The sequence below is a fragment of the Bos javanicus genome, chromosome 3 (genome assembly GCF_032452875.1).
Source record: "Bos javanicus breed banteng chromosome 3, ARS-OSU_banteng_1.0, whole genome shotgun sequence".
Lineage (NCBI taxonomy): Eukaryota > Metazoa > Chordata > Mammalia > Artiodactyla > Bovidae > Bos > Bos javanicus.
In genome coordinates this window covers 103,702,033-103,729,523 of record NC_083870.1, presented here as the reverse complement: position 1 = coordinate 103,729,523, position 27,491 = coordinate 103,702,033, and the positions used below count along the sequence as shown (strand labels likewise).

At 48.4% G+C, this 27,491-nt stretch overlaps 2 protein-coding genes across 3 annotated transcripts; one reads left to right on the top strand and one right to left on the bottom strand.

Annotated features, from left to right (window-relative positions):
• Window positions 1–41: 41 nt before the first annotated feature.
• Window positions 42–19,793, bottom strand: P3H1 (prolyl 3-hydroxylase 1). The gene is made up of 15 exons (XM_061412273.1): window positions 19,179–19,793; window positions 15,749–15,901; window positions 13,544–13,733; window positions 13,212–13,343; window positions 12,007–12,146; window positions 6,736–6,825; window positions 6,414–6,466; window positions 6,118–6,239; window positions 4,088–4,215; window positions 3,851–3,946; window positions 3,041–3,191; window positions 1,801–1,918; window positions 1,317–1,392; window positions 921–1,061; window positions 42–515 (listed from the first exon to the last, which is right to left on the bottom strand). The coding sequence occupies exons 1-15, from the start codon at window positions 19,641–19,643 to the stop codon at window positions 360–362; spliced, it is 2,211 nt and encodes a 736-aa protein (XP_061268257.1). The 5' UTR covers window positions 19,644–19,793; the 3' UTR covers window positions 42–359.
• An 88-nt stretch (window positions 19,794–19,881) lies between these two features.
• C3H1orf50 (chromosome 3 C1orf50 homolog) lies at window positions 19,882–27,478 on the top strand. 2 transcript variants are annotated; one of them, XM_061412300.1, is made up of 5 exons: window positions 19,882–20,048; window positions 20,172–20,287; window positions 25,849–25,935; window positions 26,452–26,583; window positions 26,956–27,478. In XM_061412300.1, exons 1-5 carry the CDS (start codon window positions 19,979–19,981, stop codon window positions 27,154–27,156), a joined length of 606 nt encoding a protein of 201 aa, XP_061268284.1. In that variant the 5' UTR covers window positions 19,882–19,978; the 3' UTR covers window positions 27,157–27,478. The 2 variants fall into 2 exon arrangements, with proteins under 2 accessions (XP_061268284.1, XP_061268283.1); XM_061412299.1 differs by having other exon boundaries at window positions 19,882–20,057.
• Window positions 27,479–27,491: the final 13 nt, after the last annotated feature.

Sequence of the window (27,491 nt, the reverse complement as noted above, 5' to 3'; positions counted from 1 at the left end):
AGGGCCAATGGGCATATTTCCACTCTGAAAAAACCACCAGGTAAAAAAAACCACGAATCATTTATTCTTTGGTTGTCTACACAGGCACTTAAATACTGTATTGCTGTCATGTGGCTGCCTGTGCGGGCCCCCAGAGTGGCTCTGGGCCTGCGTCCTGAGCCCTCAGTCAGGCCCAGAGGGGAGAGGGCCATCTCGCCATGTCCACTCCAAGAGCAGCAGCACCATGCGGACGGCCGTGAGCAGAGCCCCCTCAGCTGGGCGGCAGGCCTGGGTTCCCACTGCTCCTCGCCCGGGGCTGGCCAGTCCAGGCTGCAGGACAGAGTCCCTCGTGTGGGTCTGATCACCATCCACGGGAGTTGTCAGAGCTCATCCTTGTGCCCTGACTCACTGCTGGAGACGGGCTCCTGTAGGGGCTCGGGGGTCCCCTCCTGGGCTTCTTGGGGCTGCTCGTGGGGGAGGTCCATCTCTTCTGGGCTAAAGAGCATCTTTACCAGGTCGTCCGCCTGCACTCGGTCCTGCAAGGACAAACCCCTGGCTGTTCAGGGAGGCCTCTGGACCAGGTACTCACCATCACCCAGGTGCTACTTCCTAGAGAACAAGAAGGTTCTTCCTCTGCGGCCTCCGAGCTCATCCTCTTTCTAACAGGTCGTGGGCAGAGGTAGCAGAGGTGATACCCAGTGAGGGACCAAGAACCAGGGTCACTCCCCCATCCTGTCCCCCAGGTCCCCCACCTGGAGCCCTACTGACAAGGAAGGAAGGGCCAGGGACCACGGTGACACAGTGCCAGAGCGAAGAGTCTCTCTGGACTCCCAAGCCCAGCGTTTCTTTCCCGTCTAAGCATCGGCAGTGGGACTGGGGAAGGAGGAAGCAGAACAGGGGTCCTGCCGGGAACAGGTCACGGCAGCATCAGCTGCTCTCACCCTCTCGCTGTGTCGAGCATCCAAAGTGAACCAGAGGGCGATGGCACAGCGCTGCCCTCTGGTGACGGCCTTTACTCCATGCGGGTTTTCCGTGCCGGAAGAGAATCCCACGGCCCTTCCGCACTGGGGCTGCACCTCTGCCTAAAGGGGACAGCGAGGCGGGTGCGCAGGTCAGAGACTGAAACCTGCCTTCAGAAGGGACATGAGGTCATTCAGGTCGGGCTGGGGGGATGGCTCCTCTGCCTGCCTGCCCAAAGCCCAGCGCTAAAGAGAAAAGGTGACAGGTCAGAAGCCTCCTGGTTTGGGGAGGGGAGTGCTGACTACCAGGAAGGCCAGCCGGCCATTCTGCCCACTGCACCTTGAGGGTTTCTGTCTCCCAAGGACGGGTGCACTCACCGTCACGGTCTTGGCATCTAGTTCAGTGAAATAAAAGTTTCCTCCATCGAAGTCTTCGTTCAGATAAAGAATGGCGCTGGGAAAGGCAGAGAGCATCTCGACACCAACTTCCTCCTCCCGCCCCCGAGAAAACCCGCAGCTCCAGTGCTGTCACCTCCAAGTGCTCCCAGCCAGCAGCTGGAGGGGGGCCCTTTTATAGGAAGAAAGCTTTCCAGAACCTTCTCTGAAGCTTCACGAACAGGACTCCTGACCTTCCCGCCTCCCCACCCTCAGCCCTGAGCACACACCATGCCCTTCTCTGGGCTGTTTCTGCACCACATCCTCCTCTCTCCATTCTGTTCTCCCACTACACTGTAACCATTCCCATACTGTCTGATTTCCAACCCAGAGGGTCCTGGACTCTGGGAAAAGCTGGTCCCAAGCGTGCATGTGTTGGAGGAGGGAGCAAGGCACGGGGCCCTGGGGACCTGAGGACCACTGGCACCTGAAGTCCCGGAAAGTGTAGGCAGGGGGCTCCTTGATGCACACGAGGGCCTCGGCATTCAGGATGCAGTTGTCCACGTGGACGGGGTGGCTACCGTCCTTCCTCTCAGCCTGTGCCTCTGCGGCCAAGGGGACACACATTAGCACTGGGGCTCTCAGGGGACGGCCATGCAGCTCTCCTGCTGGCCTGGGGGGTGCGTTTGGGTCACTGCCGACCAGCTTCCCTCCTCTGGTTTGATCCACACCTTCGAGTCTTTTGACACAGCAGCAAGATCAACCTTAAATCCTCAACATTGGTGGGATAAAGACAAGGCCTCATCCAGCCCTCCCCTGCCTGACCACTGGCTTCCTCCTGGCCAGGCCCCAGGGCACCCCTACCTGGAGACCATAACACAGTTGCAAGCCTGGCATATTCCTTTGGTGCGCCCAGATTATGGTAGGATTCCAGACATTCTGAGGGACAGTAAAGCCCTAACCTCTGCCACCATCAGCGGAACGTCAGCACCGGGGCCACTGAAGGCTCTGGCAGGACAGACCCGGCTGTGGGTCATATGTGAGTCCAGGACACTGGCTGTACCTCACCCCTCCGCAGGGACGCAAAAGGGAATGTTGACAGAGGGAGAGTGAACGATGAGTGACCTCCAGTCTGCCCTAACTTATAAAATAAGGAGTTCTCTCACAAATTTGGTATTTAAAAATTAGTGGCAGAAAACTTAAAACACAGCTCATGATTCATCTAGACACCTGTATGCCCAACCCTGATGCTGAGAACCACTGACTTAGAGGATGAAAAGTGCTCTTGAAGCTTGTTGTTTAGTCTCTAAGTCATGTCCAACTAGCAGCGCTCTGTGATTCGGCCTCTGAGGCCCTCGCCGGCCTCACCTGGCTGCCCCGCCTCCCCACCTCCCCGACCTTCCTCTCCAGAAATGGCAACTTTCTCAGCTCCCCCAGCTGCTGGTTGGTCAGTGCTTCCACTCCTTTGTACATGGCTGCTGTTCCCTCTGGCTTAAACATCCTCCCATCGCCCCATGTACTCCACAACCCCTATTCATGCCGTGTAACCGCCGTCACCGCCTCTGGGAAGCCCTCCTGACTGCCCAGGGAGACTGACTGTAACTCCTTCCGCAGCGCGCACTGCGTTCCCCAGCAGGATAAAAGGGCCCGTGCCTGCTCTTCTCCTGTCCAGTGCCTGGGGCGGGGTCTGCCGGGCGGGCGGGGGCTGCGGGGTGAGGGAGGCCCACCTTCGATGGCGGTGCGGCACACCAGGTGGGAGTAGGAGAAGTAGAGCGGGGTATCCAGGCGGAAGTACGACTCCATGACGCGGCGCACCTTCTCCGTCACGTTGTAGTACAGGTGGGCGCTCTGCAGAGGAACCTTCCCTTCCTGCCCCAGCTGCCGACGAGAGCAGGGTCAGCCTGGGTCAGGGGCCCTGGGCGCCCCTCCTTCTGGAGGCCGACAGAGACCAGGGAGGCACCTGGCCCCACTTCTCGGTGCTCGTGAAGGCGCAGTCCCTCTGCTTCCCGCACGTGACCCTCTGCCGTTGCCCGCTCCCCTCCCCTTCACATTTCTCTTTATAAATAACTCATGCATCCTGCTCAGAAGTAGAGCCATTCTGGGACTTCCCTGGTGATCCAGTGGCTAAGACTCTGTGCTCCCAATGCAGGGAGCCCAGGTTTGATCTCTGGTCAGGGAACTAGATCCCACATGCTGCAACTAAGGGCTCAGGTACCACAGCTACAGATCCCGTGTGCTGCAACTAAGGCCCAGTGCCACCAAGAAAGAAAAGTAAATATTTTTAAAAAGTGTAGCTGTTCTTCAGAAAGCACTCTCAAATTTGGGGTATTAGTCTTACTCGCTTGCCTCAGTTTTATTACACTAAGAGCCACGGTTCAAAAGTCAGCCTCACCCAGCGTGGTTTATCCTGCCTCCATGGCAGCTGGAATGCTGACAGGCAGATACTTTCCCCCTTCCCGCCACCTTCTCCAACTCCCCCTCAGAGCCTGGGCACCCCCTCCCTCCTCTCCACACCTAGAACAGAGTACTGACCCTACCTTGAGGGCCTTGAAGACGGTGACACCGTAGAACTTCTCGCTGGGGGTGTGTGGGGAGGTCTGACCCCGGTAGCCATCTCCTGAAGTTGCTGCTGCCTAGGAGGCCCCCAGAACAGGTAGAGTTAGCCAGGCAGCTGAGAGCCCGGGAAGAGGTGGTCGACTGCCCAGACCTAAGAGGCACCTAGTCGGGGGATGCTGGGCCCTTAGGGAGGCAGTGTGGTCACCGGGCTCCCTCACATTGGTCAGTCTCTGCAGCTCCTGGCACTCCTCGTCGGAGATGACGCCATCCATCACCACCCGCTGGGAACCATTCAGGACTTTGGAGTTCATGGTGAGTCTGATGCCGTCATACAGCAGGGGGCCACCTGCAAAGCAGTGACAAGACTAGCTAAATCCAGCAGCGGTTCAGACACTCTCCATCAGATACTACCCTCCTGTAAGGAATAGAAATTCCAGTTGATTCCTGTTTACCAGAGAAACCTTCCATTCGGTCACTTCCAAAGGTGGGCTGAACCAGAGGACGGAACTTAGGACAGGGGGTCCAAGCACTGGTCCGCAGCTGCTGGCTCGTGGGCCTTCACACATTGTTGGGGAAACATCATAGACATTCCTATAACATGAGCTCAAGACCAGAAAGAACTGGGTTTGACTCCTGGATCCTCCACTTACTAGCTGTCTGACCTTGGCAAGTTATTTAACCTCCCTGAGCCTTATCTCATCTGCAAAATAATATCTTAAAGGCCAGTCCTTCTCTCTTCAGTTTCTCCTGGTATATCATAAGCTTAATATAAAGAATAATAAGACAACTTAAGAAGTTTAGCACAATACTTGGCTTGGAGTAAATGCTTAAAAGTTTACCCATCACCAGTGGCACACTGTAAAGTGATTATCCTTCAATTAGGGAAAAAAAAAAAAAGTTTAGCCACCACCATATCATCATCTATTTAAAAATGAGGATCTTACAATCTGCCCAAACCCACCTCTCAGGCAATTATGAGAATCAAGACAAATAACAGAGTAGAGTGAAAGCTCTCTGAAAATAAACGAATGACAGAAAAATTATTTAATGTGCTAATCTTTTTAAATTAACCACTGTTAATTGAAGCAACCATAAAGGCCAGTCTTTTCTCTCTTCAGTTTCTCCTGGTATCTCTTTGTGCTGGGGACATCCCAGACACCAAATCAACTCTATTTATTCCAGCCTCAGCATGTGCCAGGCACTGGTGCTAGAAGAGGTGAGGGATTAACACCTGAAGACAGAACCTGTTCCAATAATCACACAATAAGCCTCACAAAGCAGGCCTTGTGAAAGCACAGAGTGCCTTGAAAATTCAACAGAAAGAGGGAGGGGAGGGAATTCCCTGGTGGTCCAGTGACTGAGACTCTGTGCTCCTAATGCAGGGGGGCCTGGGTTCGATCCCTGGTCAGGGAACTAGATCCCACATGTTGCAACTAAAGATCCTGCATGCCACAACCAAGACCCAGCGCAAACAAATAAATAATAGGCAGGGGCTCCTGACTGGCCTGGAGTTTAAGAAAGACTCTGTGGGGTGTATCTGAGATGCCGCACGGGCAGGGATGGTAGAAAGTGTGCAGGAGGACGGAGAGACCTGAACAGGGACTTGTGGGCAGAGAGAGGCTCAAGGATGAGGAAAGGTGTAAACAAGGCAAGAGTGGAGCCTGCAGTTAAAGGGGAGATGAGGGGGATGGTGTCAAGAGCCCCGGTGTTTGGAGACTGCTCTTGCCCCCCAGTGGGAAGGGGCAATGACAGACTGGAAGAGGAAAGAAGGGTGCAGACGGGGGGCTGGGAACGCGTCACTGGCCTGAGGCAGTGGGACATGAAAAGGGTTGGGGAGATAGAAAGAGAGCGGAGTCCCACTCGGTAGGCCTCGCCAGTGGACTGGAGGCGACAGGCAAGGGGGCATCAAAGGACACCTCAAGACTCTGAAGCTTGGTTACAGAACGATTGATGGCAGTTGGGAGGAAACGGTTTGGGGGCAAGGACACGAGTTTTCTCCTCTAAATACTTACCGAAGTGAACTAGTGTCCCTGTGACACAGGCGTCTTATTTCTTAACCAAAGGCCAATTCTCAATTATCTTTGCAAGCAGAAGTCCCGTGGGTGAGTAAGGAAGGGTGACCCTGACTGTGACCCATGCCGGCTCAGATCCCGAGGCTGCCCTCTCATGGGAGCTGCCCAGCTGACATGGGGACCCTGTCCCTTCTGCCCCCACGATGGCCAAGGCGGCCCCGAGCCCATCCTCTCACCTTCCCGGGTCAGCCTGCTCACGTCCAGTGACTCCTTGGTCTTCTCCTCCACGAGGGTCTCGATCTCCTTCATAAGGTTCCCGATTTCCTGGGAGATGCGGGCAGCTGTTTCCCGTTCTGACCTGTGAGCACAGCAGCTCTGAGCCCTGCATCCCGGGGCCCACCCAGGCTCCCACCCCGGCTCCCCAGACTGGACCTGCCCACCCCTTGCCAGGAGTTCACATCTGCCTGGGCTCGGGAAGCCTCAAGTGCTTCATCACACCGATCCACTCATGCAGTTTCTTCAAGGGCCTCACTTCTGTTTCTCTTGCAGTCTCTTAGGAATCACCTCCACTGGAGTCCATGAATCCTAAAAGCAGAGCAGGAGGAAATGAACAGTGCCAGAGGGCCTGGTGAATCCTCTAGGTCTTGATGAGCGGGCCAGGGCCTACAGGAAGTCCACCTCCTCACCAGACCCCTTCCAGGAGACAAAGGGAGATGTCTCTGGGACCAAGTCACCTATATCTAGCTAGCCAGAATTCCCCCTTGTCTCTTGTCCACCAGTCTTCTCCCCGGAGTCACCTGGTGTAACGCTCACCCCACTCCTTGCCCACCACTCACCCCCGCACCCTGGCTCACCGGATCAACAAAGGGAATTCCAAAAACGTCATAGGCGAAGAAGAGCAGTTCCTTCTCCAGCAGGCTCCGCTGGCGGTACTCCTGGGCACTCTGAGGGCACACAGCGGGAGGAACGCTCTGGAACTCAGCCCTGCCGCTAGCTCTCGGCCCCCCACCCCCCTGCCCTCCACCCCGCATCTACACTTCTGCTCCCAGTGTGACCCGAGGCTTCCTCTCCCACCACCACTCGTGTGTCCCCCAGTTTGGGACAAAAGCCTCACTTTTGTGCTCGAGGGTTCCTCTTGCCTGGCACAAGCAGCATGTCTGAGGTGGCAGAGCCAGGCTTCCCTTGAAGAGAAAACGCCCCCTTCCTTCCTCTGCCATTACTCTCTGAGACAGAAAACCTGAGGATTCTCAGGAACAATTAGTCTTCAAAGAAGGAAAACGCCTTCTCAACTTTTACAGGAGTTTGGTACTCAGGGAAAAACAAACAAACAACTTAAAAACTAGGTGTTAGGTGACTCCTGTGTTATTCATTCAATCTTTGCGGCCACCTTGAGGTTGATCCAACTATCCCCATTTTACAGATGGGGACACTGAGGTACGGAGGGACAATGCTGTGTCCTATTGTGGCGTGACACAACAGGAAACAGCAGAGCAGGGACCCACGTCCAAGGCTGGGTCTCTCTAATCCTAAAGTCCGTGTGCTTTATCCTGTGTCATGTGTCTCCCCTCAGACTTGGAGCAGACGGTTTCCCTCCCCGGAGCCAGGCAGCTGCAGAAAGAGCAACGGGGCCCAGCACCCGGCCCTTCCACTGGTGGGCTTACCCGGGGTAGGGAAACTAAGTACCTTCTGGATCCCATCTTTCCCTAGGTGCCCTGCTAGTCTCCTAGCAGCAGAAGAAGGAAGGAAAAGAAAAAGAAGACGGTGTCAGTTGAAACAAAAGATGAGGGCAATAAGGAAAACTTTAAAGGCGTCAATGAGGCCTACCTATATCACCTCTTATATTTACTCAAGAGGAAGATGGAAATTTTTGAGGGAGTTCATCTTTTACATTTTTTAAGGGATAAAATTATTTTAAAAAATATTTATTTATGTGGATCTTAGTGTCGGGTCTTAGTTGTGACACTCAGGATCTTCACTGTGCATGCGAGATCTTTTTATTTTTTTATGGAAGATCTTTAGTTGCAGCATGTGAACTCTCAGTCATGGCATGTGGGATCTAGTTCCCTGAGCAGGGATGGAACCTGGGCCCCCTGCATTACGTGGAGTCTTAACCACTGAATCACCAGCGAAGCCCTTCCTGAGGAGTTGAAATGATTGGCCTCCCTCACCAAGTGCTGGACACAAAGCTGCTGCTGCTAAGTCGCTTCAGTCGTGTCCGACTCTGTGCTACCCCACAGACGGCAGCCCACCAGGCTCCCCCATCCCTGGGATTCTCTAGGCAAGAATACTGGAGTGGGTTGCCATTTCCTTCTCCAATGCATGAAAGTGAAAAGTCAAAGTGAAGTCGCTCAGTCATGTCCGACTCTTAGCGACCCCATGGACTGCAGCCTAACAGGCTCCTCCGTCCATGGGATTTTCCAGGCATGTGTTAACTCCTTTAACCCTCTGCAGCAGCCCTATGAGGCTGCAAGCCCTACTTCTACCACTTACTCCTTCAACACTGATTTTCCAAGTGGCAGCTTTGTGTCAGAACTGTGCTGGCACTGGGATAAAGCAGGGGAGCAGAGATTCTCGTCACCATAGGCAGTGACAGGCCACCGTGCAGGTTAACTCATTTCTTGGAGCCTAAATGTCCTCATCTCTAAAAAAGAGAGAACAGCGCCCACCTCACAGGGCACCTGTGATGACAGAATGAGAAGATGGGTGTGAACACCCAGCTCAACGAGATGATGGGTGTAAAGATCCAGCTCAGTTTTTGGCCTGGGATGGGGCTCAACAGATGTGAGTTACCTTCTTACCAGAAGGGTGGTTCTAGTTAGAAATGGTAGACTGACCACTCATTTTCTCTTTCTGCCCAAGACTCACTAATATGGCCATTAAGGGTAAGGGTGAGGGGGATCTTAACTGAGCAAAGAGGCCGGGAGAAGCGCCATCTCAAAGCCAGGTGGTCACCATCTAGCAGCCAAAGAGGACAATGACAAGGGCAAACAGCCTCCACATGGGAGGGGACGGCAAGAGGGGGACTCCTTCTATTGGAGAGGCTCAGGACGCCGGATCTAGGAAGGAAGAACCTTGGTTTTTAACTTCAGGGTAGGTTGGTGATGCCACCTCACTGGGCTTTTATGAGAATCAAGTGAAAGAAAAGCTACAAAAGATTTTTGTAAACTATCAAATGCCACCCACATTTAAAGGGTGCTTATTTTCAACAGGAAAGTGCCACAACAACCAGAATGGGAAGTGTGTTACTACCACATCATCTCCCTGCTTCTCCCAGTGAACAGAGGAAAAGTTAGCCCCCCTGGGCTGGAGTGCAGGCAGGAAGGGAGGCTGTGAGTCCCTTCCACCCTGCCACCTGTACACTCTGGAGCCCTGTGGCCAGCAACACACACAGGTCTCCCAGACTGGGAATTTTGGGTGTGTGCTCTATTGCTCAGTCTGTAAGTCATGTCCTACTCTTTGCAACCCCAAATATTTTAGCCTGCCAGGCTCCTCTGCCCATGGAATTTTCCAGGCAAGAATACTGGAGTGGGTCCCAGACTGAAACAGGGTACCTAATTAGACATGGAGAGAAGGGAGGAGTGAAAACCACCCCCCCCCAACCCAGGCTGCCAGTTCCACCTCCCTCCTCCACCTGGTTGGCTCCCCTGCCTCCCTCAGGGCTTGGCAGCTCTCTTGGTGCCACATGGCCCCCAGCACGTCCCATTCTGAACCCTGCACCATAATAGCTCATCAGGCTGCTTCAAACCCTTCCAGGACTCACCACTCCCTGCCGCATAGAGTCCAAGGTCCTAGAGAGGCACTCAAGAACCTTCAGAATCTGATCCTCCCAGGCCCCGTTGCCTGCAGCTCCCTGGCACCATCCTCCATTTGCATGGGATAGTTGGGTAGGTGTTGTACATGCTGCTCTCCATCCAAACAGCCCTTCCCTGTCTCATTCACCTACTGTAGGCTTTAAAAACCGAATGTCACCACCACTGCCTCTTGCAAAGCCCTCCCTGACTCTCCAGGCACTCCCTTCTCTCCCATGCATCCACTCTAGCTTGCTGGCACCTCTTTTGTTATATTCACTGCAGTATCCTACAAATGTCATATTGTATACCTTTCCAAGGTGGTTTCAGATGGCACTCAAAAAGACATGAAGGTAAAATGTACACAGCTAAACCCACAGAGAGCTGATAGATAGAAATGTTCAGGTCTTTCCTCCAACCCCTGACCTACAGGCCCATGCCTGGGGGTTGGGGGTGGGGGAATAATCTCCATGAACAGTTATGTTAAATTTTTTTCTTTACCTAAAATTAGTATCATGGAGACAATATCAAATTGGTGCATAGTAATCTACTCATGCAATTTACGAGTATCTTGTATGTCACTGAATGAATGTACCAAGACTGATTCAACGAGTCTCCAAATTGATGGCATTGAGCTTGTTTCTAGTTATTTTGCTTTCAGCAGCAGTGTTCTGATGCACAGCTGTGCACACTACCTTTGCACAAATGTGCAGTACAGCTGCGGGGTGAATCCCAGGCCGCTGAATCATTGGTTAAACAGCCCAGGGGTGGACCTGTTTTCTTATCCCTTTCATTTGTCCAAGAGATGTGATGCGTTAACAACTGAGGGGCTTCTAGAACAATCGTAGCTATTAATCTTTGTTGTTGTTGCTGACAAAGTGAAAAGTTCGTCCAAAGTTATAGCCAATTTTACAGGCTGGGGTTTGGGTGAGGCCAGCAGGACACAAGTGATTAAGGGCCACAGTGATAAGCCCCCTGGTTTCAGGAGGTAACTGAGGTTAGAAGTGAGAAAACCCTCCAACTGCTACTCATGTACCATCGTCCAGACCCCTGTGATGCTACCTGTCCACACAACATGTTGTACAGTGCCTGTTGGCTTACTCTCTCTCTTTTTTTTGACTGCACCTTGAGGCTTGTGGGATCTTGGTTCCCTGACCAGGGACTGAACCCTGGCCAACAGCAGTGAAAGTGCTGAGTCTTAACCACTGGATTGTCAGGGAAGTCCCAGCTCACTATCTCATTTGACCTTCATACTCATCCTGTGTTGAAGACAGAGCAAGAACCACAGTCCTATTTTATAGCAGAAGAGACAGACTCAGAAGAGCAAAGCAGCATGACTAAGATCCCACATGATGTGCCAAAAATCACATGGCTAGTAAGTGGAGGAGTCAGGACTTGAGCCTAGATTAGTGACTTCAAATCCACCTCATTGTTCTGGGCTCAAGAAGGAGAGGATCTAGGGCCTGTGCGTGGCATATGCACAAATAAGAAGGTTCACAGTGCCAAACTTCATTAAGTTAAAACAGAGAACTTTTCATGTGTGTGTGTGTGGTTTTTTTTTTAGGCTATTTTATTATTTATTTTTTGGTGATGCCCTGAGGCATGTGATCTTAGTTCCCTGACCAGGGATCGAACCTGCATCTGCTTCAGTGGAAGTGTGGAGTCTTAACCACTGGACATCTAGGAAAATCCTCTCTTTTCATGTTTTTAATACAAAAATAATACTCATTCAGTGCAGGGAATTTAGAAAATACAAATGAGCAAAATAAAAAAAAAATCACCTGTCATTCCTGAAATAGCCACTGTTAAATGAACAGCACAATGTACAGTCCTCCCAACAGTGCAGGGATGGGGGGTGCTTTCACTTCAGTACTTTTCATTTTAGTCTTTGTATCACATAGATTTTCCTTCCAGTTTTGGAAGGATATGGGATTAATGCTGAAACAGGGACAGATCAGACAATGGCAGAAAGAGGGGACAGGAAGGAAAATGGAGGCAGAAAAGTGGTGAGTGAAAAAAAAAAAGTTAACATGAAGTAGAAAATGATTAATCTTGGCCAAACAGTATCAAGTCTTAAAGTAGGGATGCTAAAAAAGGCAAAGAACGTGGCTGTTCTGCAGTTCTGCTTTTCTTTGCCAACTCAGAGAACAGACTTCTGGGCCCAGATTGTGCTAATGAAGGCTCCGGCTTATTCCCTATGCTTCCCATGCATTCACGCCTGCCTGGGAACCCTGCCTCACCCTGCCCAAGCAGCAGCTGGCTCCCCCTTCTCTATCCCACTCTGCTCTCTGGTCTGGGTTCAGCTGGCAGCTGCCCTAAGTAACGCAAGTCTCTCACCTCACGGGGGCCAATGGATCTGGCTTGCTCTTCTCCAAGCATGGCTGTATAGTAGGCCAGATTCTGGCTCATCACCTCATCATTGGGGAAGAAGAGGAGATAGGTCTTGGCACATTCAATGGCCTGTGTGTAATTCCCAACTGCAAAGGGGAAAAAATGGCTGAAAAGAAAGCATCTCATTTTGGGTACCACCAACCACCTAGAATTCAGTCTCAGCACAGCTCCAGGTGATAATGACACAGCCAGGAGGCACCAGCTACACAACACAACTGCCTGATTAGGGGAGAGAAATGACAGAATCCACGTAGAATATGTATTTGATTTTAAGGTGCTCAGTGTCCTCAGGTAATTCAAACATTGGCCTCAATAGTCCCATTCATTAGACCAATATCAGGAATATTCCCACCTTCCTATCTTTTTTCCCCTATGGACTTTCAGAAGAGAAGGGAAGACTGTAATAGCAGATTACCTCTTTTATTGATATGTGTTTGTTTCCTCAACTATAAAAGCATATATTCTTGAATATGCTATAAAGCTTACTTTAGCACACAGTAGGAACTCAGTAAAGACCTGCTGACTTGTTTTTCTGGATATTGACATGCCCCTCTCACTACTCCAGAGCATCAGTGCTGTTATGAAGGAGAAGGGCTGGGAAATGTCCCGTGAGCTGGTTTAAATGGAAATACATCCTTGCCTTTACTATAAGTTAAAGTGAAAAAAGTGAAAGCGTTAGTCACTCAGTTATGTCCAACTATTTTCAACCCCATGGACTGTAACCCACCAGGCTCCTTTGTCCATGAATTCCCCAGGTAAGAATACTGGAGTAGGTAGCCATCCCTTCTCCAGGGAATATTCCCAACCCAGGGACTGAACCTGGCTCTCCTGCATTGTAGGCAGATTCTTTACCATCTGAGCCACCAGGGAAGCCCTTGCTATAACTTAACTCAAGTGCAAAATCAGATTATAAATGCTATAGAGGAGACCAGTGAGATCCTAGAGTCTCCCTCTCCCAGCTTCTTGGGCTGCGGATACTGGCTTCCCAGGAGGTGGCCTGTAACAAGGCACCCAGGGATCAGCTGGCACAGTGCCTCCCAGAGCCACAGAGAGAAGCCAAACAGGCCAAAGAAGCACAGTGGCCACGATCCCTGCCTTCCTTGCTTCAGGCTTAGTTAAAAGCAGCTGAGAAAGAGGGAAGTAGACCTTACTGTTATAGTAGGCAAACTGCAGATAATTATAATGAGATGGCAGGAAGTCTTCAAAGGGCTTCTCTCGACTTGGGTGGGAAGCAAGCTCCGTGACACAGTTCTGCTTACAGCTGAGGACCTGGATGTAATGATCTGAAAGGAATAGAAGAGAGGGAGAACTGTAAGGTCAACTTCAGGATTCCAATTCTGGTTAAGATGAACAAATCAAGAGGAAGCAGTTTTCAGTCGGATTCCCAGCTCTAGGAGATTCAGGAATGAGGCCTAAGATGCCCTGTCATGTTGCCGCGCTGAGAGCCCAGCGGGCCCGATAGGGAGCGGGGTTCCAGCCGCACCTGTGATGGCCTGGAAGAGGTCGGCATTGTACTCCAGGTAGTTGTAGCCGTCGTAGTCATAGGGCCCTTCGCAGAGCGCGCGGCACTCCTCGTCCGCCACGAAGTACTCCCGCAGCGCCGCCTCCAGGTGGGGCACGGCTTCCTGCGGCTGCTCCTCGGAGTAGAGGCGCACTCCCAGCCGAAATTCGTGCTACTGGGAGGAAGGGGTACTCAGATGCCGGGCAGGCGGCAGACGGCTCTCCCTTCTATCCCGCGGCCACCTCGGCGGGCGTTCCCCTAGCCCTTGCAGGTTACCGACGGAAAGGGTGGCTGCTGTATAATGAAGGCCTTCTACAAAGGGTCTTTCCTTGTTTCTTTTGAAATTTAGAAGCATTTGCTTCCCTGGCGGCTCAGGCGATAAAGCGTCTGCCTGTAATGAGGGAGAGCCAGGTTCGATCCCTGGGTCGGGAAGATCCCCTGGAGAAGGAAATGGCAATCCACTCCAGTATTCCTGCCTGGAGAATTCCGTGGATTGAGGAGCCTGGTAGGCTACAGTTCACAGGGTCGCAAAGAGTCGGACATGACTGAGCAAATTCACTTCACTTCAAACTCAATCTAGATGAAAGCTATATGGGAATTCATTGTCATTTTCTTAAAAATTTTTTATTTATTTGGCTGTGCGGGGGTCTTAGTTGCCGCACGTGGGATCTTTAAGTTGCAGCAGGCAAACTCAGCTGCAGCGTGTGGAATCTAGTTCCCTGACCAGGGATCAAACCTGGGGCCCCTGCACTGGGAGCTCAGAGTCATAGTCACTGGACCGCCAGGGAAGTCTCACTGTCACCTTCCTGTACTTTTTCTTGGTAGGGCTGAAAGTTTTCAAAATAAAATTTAATTTAAAACATTGAACTCTTAGAGGTTAGAATGTGGTTTGAGGTGATGAAAGCAATCTTTCTGGCAGTAAGGACTGCTGATTACAGACTCTGCTTCTGCTCTCTGTGGGACACAGCTCCCTTCTTGTGGACAGTAACCATTTTCATTTGTTACAGAATCACTAAAAACAAACAAACAAACACAAAACCTAAACTGTGTAGAGTTGTATAAAGTACTATATGTACACATTTTACTTTTAAAAGCTATTCTGATATTGTCTCTAATATGCCTATTTCTATTAATAAACTAGAACATAAGCCCTTTATAAAAATACTATGCCATTGGACAGTAGCCTGCCAGGCTCCTTGGTCCATGGAATTCTTCAGGCCAGAATACTGGAGTGGGTAGCCATTCCCTTCTTTAGGGGATCTTCCCAACCCAGGGATCAAACCCAGGATTGGGTTCTACATTATATGAGGATTCTCTACTGTCTGAGCCACCAGCTGCTAAAGAGGTAAGAACACTGAGGACTATGGTACTACCCACTGTTGTGAAAAGCAAAAATCTATACAACCAAAAATATTCGATAAGTAAATGAATACAATTGATGAATAAGATGGATTACCATGCAGCTATTAAAAATTGTTTTCAAAGAAAATTTGAAGACATGAGAAAAAGTACATGATAAAATGTTAATTCAAAAGGATGATTAAAAGTATATACACAATATGACACCAAATTAGGTTTAAAAATTAGATTTGTTGCTATTGTTCAGTCACTAAGTTTTGTCCAACTCTTTTGCTACCCCATGGACTGTAGCCCACCAGGCTTCTCTGTCCATGAGATTTCCCAGGAAAGAATACTGGAGTGGGTCGCCATTTCCTTCTCCAGGAATTTTCCTGACCCAGTGATCGAACCCTTTGTCTTCTGCATTGGTAGTTGGATTTTTTACCACTAAGCACATCAGGGAAGCCCATAAAAATTAGGTAATAAAGACTTTAAAAATAGACCAAAATATCAACCACTGGTTTTCTGAATGTAGCACTGTTACAGATAATTAATTCCTGTTTTTTTTTATGTATTTGCATTTTTCTAATGTTGTACAATGAACATACATAACTTTTGTAATCTGAAAACAACCCTAGTGAATGTCACTATAATAAAGAGTGAGATGGGGAGGGAGGTGATAGGGAGGGTCAGGATGGGGAACACATGTACACCCATGGCTGATTCATGTGAATGTATGGCAAAACCAACACAATATTGTAAAGTAATTAGCCTTCAATTAAAATTCAAAAAAAATAAAATTCAAAAAAAAAAGAGAGAAGAGGATAACATTTTTTGTTTTTTTTTCACCATATGGGGTTTGGCCTCAAGATCCTTGAAGTCAGCCTCCTTCACCCCAGACATGGTCTGGTAATAGTCCAGGTTCTGTCGCATCTCCATGTGCTCAGGGTTGCCCACGAAGAAGGTATGGGCTGCTGCTACAGCTTTCTCCAACTTGTTTATCTAAGGATGAAGAATAAAAAGATAATTGTCACATGCAAACCCTGAAGTCTGGTGTCCAAATATGCAGTTCACAGTAAACAGGAAATCCCTGCCTTCCTGAGACTTCCACTCAGTGTGCCCGAGCCCCTCCCAAGCCCAGAAAACACACCTATCGCAAGAAACTACATACCAGAGATTAGAAGCACAGGGCCCTGAACAGATTTCCAGCTATTTCTCAAATCAGGATTAGGGATTCCTCAAATTACAGGAGGTTGTGCTTCAAAAGTATAAACATTCTATTCTAAAACAAAGGTGTTATTGTAGGGGGAATGCTATGGAAGACTGACTGCCTGAGATAATACAGTCTCGAGATTCAGATGTAGGGACTGAGCTGGCAAAGTCCAAGAACTCAAGGATTTAGGGGTAGGGGAGAAAGCGCAGTTAACAATTAGACCATGCCTAAGAATATGCCTAGAAAAAAAAAAAGCAGCTTTTTTTTTTGCCTTTGTGCTTTTGACTCATTCAAGGAAAAGGTGGGTGGCAAAAAGTCTTAAGGTCCTATACAAAATCCAGACATGACATCTTCTGACTTCTCAAAGCCCAGGGCTCATGAGGTTAAAACTAGTGACTTTACAGAAATATGAGAGGGGAAGAAATGTGCTACAGGCTACAGTAACGCGTAGAGCAATGGACTCCAGCATTCCAAAATTATACAGCTTCATATATACAATCCAGAAGAAATCGCTGATGATATAATGATTAACAACATGGGTTGTGGTATCAGACTGGTAACAATGGTAGGTTTAATTATTCTCTTGCTGGGGTTTTAGACTTAAAGTTTATTCTCTAAACTCATTCCCTGGACTCTGCTAGTGGTCCAGTGGTTAAGAATCTGCCTGGCAACGCAGGGGACAGGGGTTCAATCCCTGGTCTGGGAAGATTCCACACGCTGCAGGTAATTAAGCTTGTGCACCACAACTACCGAAGCCTGCATGCCCTAGAGCCTGTGCTCTGCAACAGAAGTGAGAAGCCCGAGCACCACAACTAGAGAGCAGCCCCCAACTCATTGTAATTAGAGAAAAGCCCCCGAACAGCAATGAAGACCCAGCACAGCCAAAAATGAATGAATATATAGATACATCCCCTAATCTCACAGGATTGCAGGGAAAGTTAAATGAGAGGATATATATGCAGCTTTTAACACATGGCACTGGGCACATATTAAATGCTTAATAAATGTCAGCTCAATGAATGTAAATCCTCAGTTCAGTTCAGTCGCTCAGTCGTGTCCAACTCTGTGACCCCATGGACTCCAGCACGCCAGGCTTCCCTGTCCATCACCAACTCCTGGAGCTTGCTCAAATTTATGTCCATTGAATCGGTGATGCCATCCAACCATCTCATCCTCTGTTGTCCCCTTCTCCTCCTGCCTTCAACCTTTCCCAGCATCAGGGTCTTTTCCACTGTGTCAGTTCTTCCCAGCACATGACTAATATGCCAAGAAAAAATTTTTTCTTTTCTGACTTTAGTACTAGTAAATGCACACTAGACAAGGAGTCAGCCCTGGCTGTGACCCCCAAATAGCTAGGTGACCCAAGGTCAACAATCCCCATCTCTGTCCCTAAGTATCCCTAACTGTAAAATCAGAAATTCTCTCAAAGTGAAAGTGAAGTCGCTCAGTCATGTCCAACTCTTTGTGACCTCATGGACTGTAGCCTGCACCAGGATTCTCCATCCATGGGATTATCCAGGCAAGAGTACTGGAGTGGGTTGCCATTTCCTTCTCCAGAAATTCTCTCAAGTCTGTCTCTTTTATGGACTGACTCTTTTGTATCTTTCAGCATTACTCTTGCCTTTCTCCATTCTCCTCCATCTCTACACTCTTCACCTCCAGCTTTTTACCCTCTGAGCGCAAGGCACTTGATTTCTCCCTCTCGTGTGGACAACTGCAGTCATCTCTTAATGGTTCACTCTGCCACCACTTTCTCCTTCTCCCAGGGCTTATCCCACATGGTTTCCAGAATCAGCATCCTACAACCTAGTTCTGATGATGGGTCCATGAAGTCTGCAGAATTCTCTTCCCACTCTGGCCCTACTCTGTCGGAAATGGGGCTATCCTTCCTCTCCTCCGGCAATAGTTGGGATCAGCTTCAAATGTCACCTCTTCTTTCAAGTCCAACTTCTCTGACACACAGTTAGATTCTTCCTCTGTTGTGTTTCCACAGCAGGATATAGATACTCTTTTAGTAGCCCTTACTACTAAAATGACTCTTAAACTGCAAAGCGGGGTAAAACAAAAAAATACAAAGTCAAGCACATTACCTGTTCAAAAACTGGAATGTAGTAAGTGTTTAGTAAATGTTTGTCAAAGAATTTTTTAAAGTGTTGTCAAGTGACATAACCAAAGACACAGCCCAATTATTTTGGGGTCAAATCCGGTACTCCTCTGGGAAACTAGGAGGAATGGAGCAGAACTGTGTAAGCAGAATGCTTGTGCAGAGGTGGAAATCTGAGGCCCCCAAGACTTTGTAAGTCTCTAAGTTGAACTGAAGGTCTGTTAAACTATGGATATAATAGACAAGCCCACACAGCTCCTCCTTCCATTTTCCCCCAATAAAATGGGGCTACTAATAGCATCTACTTTACAGGATATTGCCAGGATCTGGGTAAATGAACTAACAAACACAGTATTTAATAATGCCTGGAAGTCTGTTTTGGCTATCATTATCATAAATCAGAAACGCTCCAAATCTGGGTGTACACTTGGACTTAAGGCACTCTGGAATTTCTAAAAATGCTCATTTTCTTTGGAAACCTGACACACTAGCCAGAGGGTCCCTCACAGGGAGGGGCCAGACAGCCCCTACTGGCGACGTGGCAACCTCACGTCCTGAAAGAAGGCTGCTGCACTCAGGCGGCAGGAAGAGCATCACTGAAAAGCAAACCGGAAGGAAGATATTGTAGAAAGGTCTTAGCTTCTCACTGGGTAACTTACAATGAAATCAGGATTTACAGCTGACGCTGTAGTTCCCTATAAGCGGCTTCCCGAGTAACACAAGACCAAGTTTTGCTTGGCATGTGCCTTAACCCCAGGCTGGACTTTTGGGGTCACCATCTGCCTATGCGAACCCGGAGAGGCTGGTCTCCTGGCAGGGTCCCTACTCTCCCTGGATCCAGGAAAAGTTTCTCGTCCAAGAGGCCACTTTCCCTCTCCGCGGACACGTCCCTCGCCCCTCTTCCCCGAACCAACCACGCCCAGAAGGACCCCCAGCCGCCCGGGGCTCGGGCAGGTCTGCACCTTGAAGTAGGCGACCTGCAGGTAGTTGTAGGGGCTCCGCTTGCGGAACTCCAACTCCAGCTCCTCGCTGAGCGAGTGGGCGGTCGACGGCCCGAGGCAGCGGCGCAGGCAAGCGGCGCGGCGCAGCAAGCCTCCGAAGAACCGCAGGTCGTGCAGGGCGGAGGCACCTGAAGCCTGCGCCAAACTTGGGGGCGAGTCTGGGTCCACTTCCCATGGGAGGTCGGCGGCACACCGAGTGCGGCAGCGCAGACGGAGGGCGCGCAGGGCGGCCCGCGAGCGGAGCGCCCGCTCCATGCTCAGAACCACACCGGCCCAGTCCCCGCGAGCATAGGCCGCCGTCCCCTCCGCGAACAGCAGATCAGGCGCCGTCAGGTCCCATCCCGCCTCGGACTCGGCCTCAGCCTGGGAGGCAGTGGCGGCGACGGCCAGCAATGTGGTCAGCAGCCTTAAAGCGCGTGCCGCCATGGCCGCTCAGACCTAACGGGACCCTTGGTCACCGGCCAGGGAGGTTGGAGTCCCACCTCCGCGAAGCCCCGCCCTCGAGGGAAGCCCCGCCCTAGACGAAGCCCCGCCTCCCAAGCCCTGCGGCGTCTGCCAGGAGGCACCATCTCTTCTGCCTTCCCCCAGCCTTGACTCCGCCCCTCAGCGGAACCCTGAGCGTCAGCAGGAGCCCCGCCTCCGGACTCCTGGCAGTTCCGACGCCTAGTGGTCAGAAGACGCGGAAGCTCCGCCCACGGGCTTTTTTGCGCATGTTCTGCAGTCTCGCGCCGCCTGGGTAGTGAGAAGAACAAAGTCCTGTCATGGAAGATACAGCAACGCCCGGGGGGACCCAGGGAGTCACAGAAAACCAAGGAGTTCTGTCGGCGGCAGGTCGGGGAGGTAGGCGGGAGTCAGATGGGGAAAAGAAGCCCTTCCGGAGCAGCTAGTCTGCCGGGCTCCACGGGAGGCCGAGGGCGGGCGCTCACGGCCTCTGTTCCTGGGTGTGTGTCGCAGGAGCCCTGGTGGAGCTCACCCCGAATCCCGGCGGCCTGGCCCTGGTGAGCCCCTACCACACCCACCGGGCCGGGGACCCTTTAGACCTCGTGGCGCTCGCAGAGCAGGTGCAGAAGGTGAGGAGGCGGGGCTGGGATAGTGAATGACTATCTTCTTGCATATTTGGTCCTCCCAGCCACTTAGTGTGGAGTAGTGGGTTTTTTTGACTCCATATTACACTCGGGGAATACATGTTCATGGCCAGTTGGTGGCCTGACTCCAGCTGATCTTCTGAGACCAAACACACCTTCAGTTGCAGCTTGAGTGCCCATAATCTCTGAGAAATGGAGTATTTCATGCTGTATGAGTAAATAAGGATGTCACAGTCAGTCAGTTCAGTCGCTCAGTCGTGTCCGACTCTGCGACCCCATGAATCGCAGCACGCCAGGCCTCCCTGTCCATCACCAACTCCCGGAGTTCACTGAGACTCACGTCCATCAAGTCAGTGATGCCATCCAGCCATCTCATCCTCTGTCGTCCCCTTCTCCTCCTGCCCGCAATCCCTCCCAGCATCAGTCTTTTCCAATGAGTCAACTCTTCGCATGAGGTGGCCAAAGTACTGGAGTATCAGCTTTAGCATCATTCCTTCCAAAGAAATCCCAGGGCTGATCTCCTTCAGAATGGACTGGTTGGATCTCCTTGCAGTCCAAGGAACTCGCAAGAATCTTCTCCAACACCACAGTTCAAAAGCATCAATTCTTCGGCGCTCAGCCTTCTTCACAGTCCAACTCTCACATCCATACATGACCACAGGAAAAACCATAGCCTTGACTAGACAGTCCTTAGCAATTGCTGCCTTCACAGGTAGTGAGCCCTGAGGGAACTCAGGAAGGAGAGAATATCTCCCATCTAGCAGTCATCTATCAGACTGTAGCCACTGCTTATAGTGAGCACTGAGGAAGCTTAGGATGAAAACAGGATGCTGCCTCAGATAGCTGAGGTGCATATCAAAGGAATGATTTCAGTGAGTCCAGACTCTTGTATCTTCACATATATAGAAAAGCGCTTAATTCTTTAGTTTGGATTACCTGCTTTTCTTTAATTAGTAATAGTCTTTTGATGTTCAAACTACCTGCCCTTTGTTGCAAAACTTATGTATAACTGGCTCCTCCCCTTTCTTCCTGCAAACAGTTCTCCCAGGGTCACTGGGAATTTGAACACATGAATTTTTAATCCCAGTTTTGATATTAACTTGCACTGTGACTTGAGGTAAATTACTTTTCTCTGGACCTCAGCTTCTTTATCTGTAAAATGCAGGGTGTGAACTAGGAGAACTGTTAAGTCTGAAATTCTTGAAAATCCAGGTTTCCTCTAATCATTCTTCCCAAGACTTCCAGTTGTAGAACCCTCTTTGAGATGTACAGATACAGGGCATTGCTACTTTAAAATTTATGATATCCCCTCATCCTGGTGTATATGATCACATTTGGCCTTGGTTATATTCAAAGGCCTTCATTTTGCTCAAAAAAATTTAATAATGTGCTCAAATTCCATTACATGTATGTCTCGGTATCTCAGTTTTGTTTTCAAATGCTTAGGAAATCTCCTTTGATATATTATGTGCTTTCTCTTTCCTAGAGAGGTGAAAAGTAAAATCTGACTTTTATGGATTATGAAAACATTATGTGGGCTTCCCTGATAGCTCAGTTGGTAAAGAATCTGCCTGCAATGCAGGAGACTCCAGTTCGCTTCCTGGGTCGGGAAGATCCCCTGGAGAAGGGAAAGGCTGCCCACTGCAGTATTCCAGCCTGGAGAATTCCATGGACTGTATAGTCCACGGGGTCACAAAGAGTTGGACAGTTCACCTTCACTTTATGTGTCTGTTGAATCAAATCACTTATTGGCAGGGAGGCTCCCAGAGTCACATCTTAGGCAAACATTTTTGGTGGGTTACTGAGTGACATGTTTATTACAAGGACGTGGAAAAGAAAGAAGGAAGACAGTTTTTGTCCTTTAGTCTGTAATCTAGTGAAATACAGAGTATGCATTATTGTGCTACCTTCATTTTTCCATTTTCTTTGAGAAACTGAAGAAAAAGCACTCTGAAGATAAACAGAATCAAGAGTATTTCAGTTTGTGAACTGAAATGTACTTTGTAGCAGGACTGACTTCTTACATGCAATTTAGGTATTCGTGGGTGTTCGAAAGTGCAAGAAGCCTGGTATTAAGGCACGGAATTTAGAATCAGACTGATCTGTGTTGAGATTTGTGGATGTGTGTGTGTGCTCAGTTGTTCTTGTGACCTTTTGGATTGTAGCCTGCCGGGCTCCTCTCCATGAGATTATCCTGGCAAGAATAGTGTCGTATTTGGCCATTTCCTTCTCCAGGACATCTTCCCAACCTAGGGAGCCTCTCCTCCATCTCCTGCATTGGCGGGCGGATTCTATACCGCTGAGCCATCAGGGAAGCCTTCAAACCTTGGACAGGCTACTTCACCTGTCTGAGTCTAATCCTAAAATGAGAAAGTGAAGTTATCAGCTCCAGCTTCATAAGGTATTACGAGAATTAAATGAGACAATATGCAAAGGGCTTCAGAGTGATTAGGACCAGAGTTTGTGCTTAGTGGTTAGAGGTAGTCTTTCTCTTATTTCTGTTTTAATTAGGTTCTTTTGTGTACAAAGAACAGATTTGTTGCCACCTTAAGAAAAAAGATTTATTTCAAGGCCACTCTTAACCAGAACTATCCTAGCTCAGGGACCACCTACTCTCTGCTTGGCCATGAGGTGCCTCACTGTCCCTGGAACAAAGTGCAAGTTCTTGTATCAGGGGTCATAAAGCCTTACGTGATCTGATGCCTGCACCCTTTTTTACATCTCCCCTCACTAACTACTCAAGCTGCACTGGCCTCAGAAATGCCTGGAAGCTGCTTCTCTGATTTTTTTGCATGGCTAGCCCTTTCCTTCAGACCCAAGTCAAATGTCACAACCTCAGTGAGACTTTCTTATCTATTAGTGCAGTTGATAAACTATTTTAAATTTTAATGTGATCTCAAAAAAAAAGTTTTAATGTGATCTTAATTAATTTAAATTTTAAAACCTGGTAATTGAATTAATGACTGGCAACAAGTATATTTGGAACAATTTGAGTATGTGAATTGACTCTTCCAACTATAAACTTTATGAAGTCTCAATACAGATCAAGTTTTTCCAATGAAAATATAGCATCCAAATTGATAGGTACTGTGAATATAAAATATACACTTAATATGAAATGTAAAATATCTCTTAACAATTTTTATTTGATTACATGTTGAAATGATAAATTTTCTGATCAGTCACAGTCATGTCAGACTCTTTGCGACCGATGGACTGCAGCATGCCAGGCTTCTCTGTCCATCACCAACTCCCGGAGTTTGTTCAAACTCATGTCCATCGAGTCGGTGATGCCATCCAGCCATCTCATCCTCTGTCATCCCCTTCTCTTCCTGCCTTCAATCTTTCCCAGCATCAGGGTCTTTGTTCCAGTGAGTCAGTTCTTTGCATCAAGTGGCCAAAGTATTGGAGTTTCAGCTTTAGCATCAGTCCTTTCAATGAATATTCAGGACTTTAGGATTGACTGGTTTGATCTTCTTGCAGTCCAAGGGACTCTCAAGAGTCTTCTTCAACACCACAGTTCAAAAGCATCAATTCTTCAGTGCTCAATTTTTTGATATATTGGGTTAAATAAACTATATTAGTAGTTTTTTGGGTTTTTTTGGCTGTGCCATGTGGCTTATGGAATCTTAGTTCCCCAACCAGGGATTGAACCCAGGCCACCACAATGAAAGTGCCAAGTCCTAACCACTGGACTGCCAGGTAATTCACTATATTATTACAATTAATTTTACTTATTTATTTTTACTTTTAACACAGCTACTAGAAAATTTACAATTTCACATGTGACTTGTTTCTATCCTCAAGGATAGTTGCATTAGACTGTAGTCTTAACAAAGGCTGTGGCCTCTTTCTCATGTTTGCCAGTGTGTCCAGCGCAGTGCCTAGCGTGGTGTCTGACCCATGGTAGTTGCTCAGTGTGTGTCTGTGAAACAGATAAAGGCTTGACTCAGCCTACTCAGTTGTTTTCTCTTCACTCAGAACACGACTGATACCTGACCTTGATCATAAGCTTCCTCAACTAACCAGCAAATTCTCTTAATATTTCTTAGTTCAAGTTTAACCTCTTACTTTCTTTTCCTTAACAGTTGTATACCACTAAAAGTTAATCAGTGTTTTGTTTTTTTTGAAACTCTTCTGGTGGTCCAGTGGCTAGGACTCTGCTTTCATTGCTGGGACCTTGATTCAGTCTCTGGTTGGACAGAGCCAAAAAAAAAAAAAAAAAATTAATCAGCTTTTTGTGAAAAAAAATCTGGAAGTTTTTTGACAAATTTCTGATGTGTGGATGATAATCCTTCCCAGTACTTGAATTGGTTACATATGTGTCTCCTAGCTTTGAAAGTTATTTTCTTTAAAGCAATTTCAGTGCCTTCAGTTGAATTTCCTAGAACATGACAATCTTCTGTGTATATGATAATTGTTCCAGGTGTACATCATAGTGGTGGTGGTTTAGTCGCTAAGTCGTGTCCGACCCTTGCGACCCCATGGACTGTAGCCTGCCAGGCTCCTGTGTCCATGGGATTCTCCAGGCAAGAATACTGGAGTGGGTTGCCATTTCCTTCTCCAGGGGATCTTTCTGACCCAGGAATCAAATCCGGGTCTCCTGCCTTTTAGGCAAATTCTTTACCCACTGAGCTTCCAGTCTTTTAAAAATACATTTTAAGTGACAGGAATGCAAATATAAGTTAAATATAATTAAGTGTGATGTAAATAACTCAACTGAATAATGGTCAGTTTAACAGATACCTTCTAATAGCATTGAAACATGTATATTATCATATGTGAAACAGATCGCCAGTCCAGGTTCGTTGCATGAGACAGGGTGCTCAGGGCTGGTGCGCTGGGACGATCGTGAGGGATGGGATGAGGAGGGAGGTGGGAGGGGGGTTCAGGATGGGGAACACATGTATGCCCATGGCTGATTCATGTCAATGTATGGCAAAAACCACTACAATATTGTAAAGTATTTAGCCTCCAATTAAAATTTAAAAAAAAGATACCTTCTATATATAGTCAGGTTTCTATATCGCAGGCCATAAGAGACATAGCACAAGTGTCTTCAGGTTTTCATTGTAAGATCCATCCCTGATTTCAGAAATGTTTAAATGTGAGAAAACAGATGGAGATCTGAGGAATAAGTGGGGTTAGTCAGGCAAAAGAGCAAGAGGGGAAATGTATTGGATGGAGGAGAGGCCATATGCAAAATTACTTGGAAGCAAAAGAGATTGGGGCATGTTGGAAGACTGAAAATTTTGAGTGTGACCAGAATCTAGAGTGAACAAGATAGATAGTTTGGGAGATAGAAAAAGAGCACTTATTTCCATGTTATGGGGTCATGGGGTCATGGCAGCGTTGACTTCTCCTGGGCAGTGCCTTCTGAGCTAGGCCTTGGGGTGAGTGGGTGTTCACGGGGGAATGGTGAAAATGGGAAGGGTATGAAAGGCATAAGCCAACATGTTGACATAATTTCACATTGGGCTCTAAATAGGAGCATCGTAAAGTCTTACCCTTTTCTGACCCACAGTTCAGTTTTTTCTCACCCTTAGGCTAATGAATTCATCAGAGCAAATGCCACCAACAAACTGACAGTCATAGCTGAGCAAATCGAACATTTGCAAGAACAAGCCAGGAAGGTAAGTAGTAGCTTTTTGGTAAGCTTTCATTTTCTTCATTTAGTCCACAGGATTGACTGAACTTGCTCATAATCAGTGTAACTTAACTTGTTTCGGTACCTCCTAGAAATATAGAAGTGTTGAGCAAAATAGGATAAGCCCAAGAGGTTAAGTATAAGGTTTTTCACTGGGCGAAAGCTCAGTGAGGTAAAAAGCATCTAAAGGGGAAAATTTGTTTTCAGTTATAAAAGAAATATACTTACCACTAAAAAACTGGGAAGAAATTTAAAAACCACCCAAAGCCAGTAGTACTTGACATTTTGAAATATAAGTTTTCCAAAGGCATTTTTATAGCATAGTCGCATAATGTAGTCTAATTTTTCTCTTCAGTGTCATCTGGATCTCAGTCATGATTCACTGATGTGAGGGAGCAAGACCCTCAGCATGGAACAGGTTCCAGCTTTCGGGTGGGATGCCCACTGAGTATGAGTGCTGTTTGCTCTCATACCCGATTGGCTCTGTCTCTGTGGATTTCAGGTTTTGGAAGATGCTCGTAGGGATGCTGACTTGCACCATGTGGCTTGTAATATGGTGAAAAAGCCGGGCAGCATCTACTACCTTTATAAACGGGAGAGTGGCCAGCAGTATTTCTCCATTATTTCTCCAGAGGTAAGAACATTTAATTGTTGCTACAGAAACCTACTCCTGTCTTTAAGAAATTCTTGGTGTATTGTGTGTGTGTGTGCGCACATATGTGTTATGTGTGAGAAAATGTAGGCATAGGAGTTGGTAAGTGATTTTCTAGAAAACTAGAGGTGGCATGAGCCCAGAGGTGACTGAAAAATATATGCACTTAAATTATTTCACAATCATTATCTCTGTTCAGGGAGGTACCTGATGTGTAATGCAGTGCTTGTCAAGGATGATTCTGACTGGTCTGAAGTGAAAAGCCAAAAAAAGAAAATTGTGGTATAATTAGGAAATGGACTCAACTTCTGTACCTCCCGCCCTGATCAGAACGGCCTCCTTTGCCTTCTCTAGGAATGGGGGACGAGTCGTCCACATGACTTCCTTGGTGCCTACAAGCTACAGCACGACCTGTCCTGGACTCCGTATGAGGACATTGAGAAGCAGGATGCTAAAATCAGTGTCATGAGCAAGTTGCTAAGCCAGCCAGTGGCTCTGCCTCCAAGCACTGAATCCAACTTCCCGGGGTTCAGGTCCACCGAGAGTGGACTCTGACAAAGGCTGTCAGGACATGGACCTCTCACCTCCTTGTTGCCCCAACCTCTGCCCTGGTGGGAGGTAGCAAGAGAGACGAAAGCATGTGGGTGAATCATGAACTTCTTTGAAGGCGATCCTGTGTGAATGGAAACACTGTTGTTATTACTTTTATGTGGGATGGTAGAATCATATCAGTCTCTCCTGGGATCCTCTCTGGGTCACATGTACCCAACCAGTCAGTTTCAGAGGACCATCCAGTGTACTTTGCTTCTCCTTTATCTCCATCTATTCTCTCATGAGTTAGAGCATTAAAGAAGGAAAGTTCTCTTCCTGCAAAAAAGGCTGGCAAGTCA